This window comes from Adiantum capillus-veneris, chromosome 9, assembly GCF_014529385.1.
Source record: "Adiantum capillus-veneris isolate H3 chromosome 9, ASM1452938v2, whole genome shotgun sequence".
Lineage (NCBI taxonomy): Eukaryota > Viridiplantae > Streptophyta > Polypodiopsida > Polypodiales > Pteridaceae > Adiantum > Adiantum capillus-veneris.
In genome coordinates this window covers 144,100,712-144,104,871 of record NC_140939.1, presented here as the reverse complement: position 1 = coordinate 144,104,871, position 4,160 = coordinate 144,100,712, and the positions used below count along the sequence as shown (strand labels likewise).

The window sequence follows — 4,160 nt, the reverse complement described above, 5'->3', positions numbered from 1 at the left end:
TCTTTCTCCCTTTGGTAGGCCGCCATGCTTGGACAAGAAATCTCTCCCTCTCTCTCTTTCATTATTCACTCTCTCTCTCACCCCTCTCGTCCATACTCCCTCTTTCTCCCTCTGGTGGGCCGTCCCTCACCCTTTCTCCCCTCTCCCTCATCTTCATTCCTCTCCCATTCACCCTATCCCTCACACTCTCTCTCCCTCACCCCTTCCCTCAGCATATCGCTCTCCCCATCTCTCATTCTCTCTCTGTCCCTCCCTCTTTCTAACTCTCTCTCTTGCTCTCTATCGGCCAGGTAGCCAGAAAGGATGCAGTACATCTCTCTCTCTCTCTCTCTCTCTCTCTCTCTCTCACACACACACACACACACACACACACACACACACACACACACACACACACACACACACACACACACACACACACACACACACACACACACACACACACACACACACACACACACACACACACACACACACACACACACACACACACACACTACCCCCTTACCCCCTCAGCCTCAGCCTCATCCCCCCCCCCGGCCCGCTATCTCTCTCCGCCGTTCAACCTCACCCCGTTGACCCCCTCTCTTCCTCTCGTTCAAGCCCGCGGGTGCAGCTAGCAAGAGCCGACTCTCTCTCTCTCTCTCTCTCTCTCTCTCTCTCTCTCTCTCTGTACACACACACACACTCACCTCACATTCCTCCCTCGCTTGGCACCACTCGTCATCTCTTTCTCTCTCTCTCTCTCTTGGAAAATTGTTTTGTTTTCTTATATTTTCAATATCATTTTACATACTGTCATGATTTCTCATCAAACTCTCGGTTTGTTGTGGACATGCATCACTCTATCTCTGAAATCTTTGTCCTTCAACACCATTGCATCTTCTATCATCCTGTCTCCGATGACCCTCATTGGCACAGTGTGATTGAAACCTGTATTCTTTTCAAAGACTTCCAAATTTCTCATAGACCATATAAACCATAGAAACCATATTCTGAAGGAGTGCAGGGAAAACTGTAGATCACTGTCATGCCGCGTGTTAACTTTAGCAAATGTGAGCTTATATTTGGTAATTCGAATCCCCCAAGCTGTATACGACATGTATTCAGCCCATTTCCACAATTCTGCAACAATTTTACAATGCCAAAAAACATGTCTCACTGTTTCCAATTTCTTACATCTGGCACAAGTTCCATTTGTGAAGTCTTTACTATTCAGATTTGCAGCAGTGGCCAGAGTGCCTGTACATACTCTCCACAAAAAGAATTTGAATTTAAACTGATTAGGTACAAGCCATATGCTACTGAGTACATTGTTCCACCATAATACATTCATGTTTAGACTCAATTTCTTGTTACATCTCTGATACATATTGTTTTCAGGCAAAAGCAAAATATAAAATACATCTGTATGTGATTTCCACCAGTTGGTTGAGTGTCCTGGCAAAGCCCAATCTCTAAATCTAGCTTCTTTATTAACTGAGTTGAACACTGTCAAGCTGCATACATGATCTCCAAGCTTGTGCCAATCTCTTCTACATCTGTACCCCAATCCATATTGTCTTCAATTGTAAGTTAGAGTCCAACAATTGACTAATTTGAGCAATTCCCTTCTTTCACATAGACAGTGCATATTTTCCAAGCAGTTTAGCAGGAGGTACATTAAAGAAAAAGCTCCAAAAGATATTTTCAACACCTAGTGAATTTCCAATATAGCTCATTCTTCCCTTCCAGATTAGAGCAGAACAGTTATTTTTCCAGGATCTGATAAGCATTGTGGATGTTTCAAATCCTATTTTCAAAGGGGCTACAGTAAACAATTTATCCCAAGAGTTCATCTTCCGAGTACCATGAAAATATACAATAGCCAATTTTATGAGTTTCCACATACATATGGCCCAGTCAGTATCAGAAGCTAGCATATGATTGATGAGGCATGCCCTTCTTGTAAATTCAAAATATGCAGGCCACCTAGCTGATAGGGTGTGTTTATTTTTTGCTAGGACACTAATGCAACAGATGCTCAGGAGATGCCTTGAGAAATCTAGCCATCAGAGGAACAAATTTCTGAAGCATGTTGTCAGTCCATGCCAGCAGAGGGAGGTAATATAGCAAGTAGGGAATGAAAATAGACTGCACTATTCTAAGCCTCACATGGATTGACCCTTCATCACAGTGCTAGCCAAAAATTTTGGTTTGGAATCTAGCCACAACCCACTCCTGTAGTTTGTTTTGTGGAACCTCCACTCCTATTGGGTAGCCCAGATGTCTGAACACCTGGCCTTTATGCACTCTTTTCGCAGGCCACACAAGGGCAACAAAATCTTTGGCTGATACATCTATCAAAGAAGACTTTTGCATATTCAAATGCAGACCAGCTACTACAGCATACAAATCAAGTACTTTTAGACATATCATGATGTTTACATTATGAGCTTTCAAAAACAAAAAATTGTCATCAACAAAGCCCTTTCCTGCCACTTGTTTAGAACCATGCTGAAGAGTTTGTATATGTCCCTTGTTAGCTAAACAATCCAAATAAGCATATAGAGGATGAGTGGCTACTGCAAAGAAAAGGGGGCCTATAGGGAAGCCTTGTCTAACAAACCTTGCAATGTAAACTTTGTCTGACAGTCTGCCATTTATGACAACTCTTGAATATACATTGTGTCCAATGAGGTAAATGAATCCACTAATTTTAGGTCCAAACCCCATTTTGCTTAGGATACCAGATACAAAATCCCATTGTACTGTGTCAAAGGCTCTCACAAAGTCAATTTGGAACATAAACATATCTTGATGAGTGGCTAAAGCATGTTCAATACCTATCTGCAGAGTAAGAATGTTGTCAAAAATAGATCTACCTACTATAAATCGAGTTTGGGAAGGATGAATATATTTCCTAAGCTAAGGTGAAATTCTGATTGCTATGGTTTTAGCCAGAATCTTGTAGAGCATTCCCATCATGGTGATAGGCCTCCATTCTGTGAGGGATTTGGGTAATGTGTTCTTTGGTATCATCTTGATAATACCCTGCTTGAGTGCAGGATCCATGCATTGAGAAAATCCACACTCCATTGAGCAATGGAAAAACAGTTCCTTTCAATTCAAGCCAGAAGGAGATCATGAACTCCTTTGATAAGCCACATATGCCTGGGCACTTTTCATTGGGCAATTTATGCAGTGCATACATTATTTCCTTGTCCTGTAGAGGTTGCTCCAATCTGTCAGTGTAGCTTTCTCAATGCATGGATTCACTATATCAAGCAGGGTATGAATAGCTTGATGTATGGTTTCTGAGTATTCAGTTGCACATTGAGAAGCTCATTGTAATAATGTGAAACCTTTTCTAGGATATCACATCCCTTGGTCAGAGGAGGCCCATCATCCTGATGTAATACCACAAGACTTTGTCTTCTCTTCTTGTGTCCAATTTCTTAAAGAAGCTTTTTGATGCATCTCTAGCATCTTCCACAACCCACTGTCTACATAAGAACCTCTGTTTAGCAGTCTGGGCCAGTTCCTATTCCAGAATGGTGGCTCTAGCCTCAGCCAATTCTTGAAGCTCACTTTGACACAGTACCATGTTCTGATCAGCTTTGTGAACAAGTAGCTTAGCCTTGCACTTGACTTTCATCAATTTCAGATTCCCCTATTTGGCTAATATCTTACCAACAATTCTGATACAGTGTTGCATCCTAGAGACAACACATAGCCAGGTAGCTAGGGGGTTAGTGTAATGCTCAGTTTCATATTGTATGAGATCATTAACTTGCTGTTTGAAAGCTGCATGAGTGAGCAGAGAGTTGTTGACCATAAGGGGTTTAGTATGACCATACATATGCATATTTTCCAAATCATAATCAGAAAGGTTCAAAAAAAGTGGAAAGTGATCAGACATGGCAGTTGAAACATCAATAAAAATTATCTCAGAATTAGGCAGCCAGTGTGAACTAATAAAGTACAGTCTGTCCAATCTAGACCAAGAGTTCTGATGAGGTGCAGAGTGGTAGGTGAAACTAGAGGATGGCTTGGCAGCAGCCTCCCAAGAATCTATGAGGTTAGCACCTTTGTGAAAGTTTTCCTAGCCAACACTCTCTGTAGCATTCATGACAGTGGATAGAGAAGTGGTATGAGTAGCATGCTCTACCATATTAATG

The 4,160-nt window shown here is 41.8% G+C and overlaps 1 protein-coding gene across 1 annotated transcript; it reads right to left on the bottom strand.

Moving 5' to 3' along the window:
- Positions 1–811: 811 nt before the first annotated feature.
- LOC147451303 (uncharacterized) lies at positions 812–1,838 on the bottom strand. The gene is made up of 2 exons (XM_086520598.1): positions 1,627–1,838; positions 812–1,562 (listed from the first exon to the last, which is right to left on the bottom strand). The coding sequence occupies exons 1-2, from the start codon at positions 1,836–1,838 to the stop codon at positions 812–814; spliced, it is 963 nt and encodes a 320-aa protein (XP_086376724.1).
- Between the last annotated feature and the right edge of the window lie 2,322 nt (positions 1,839–4,160).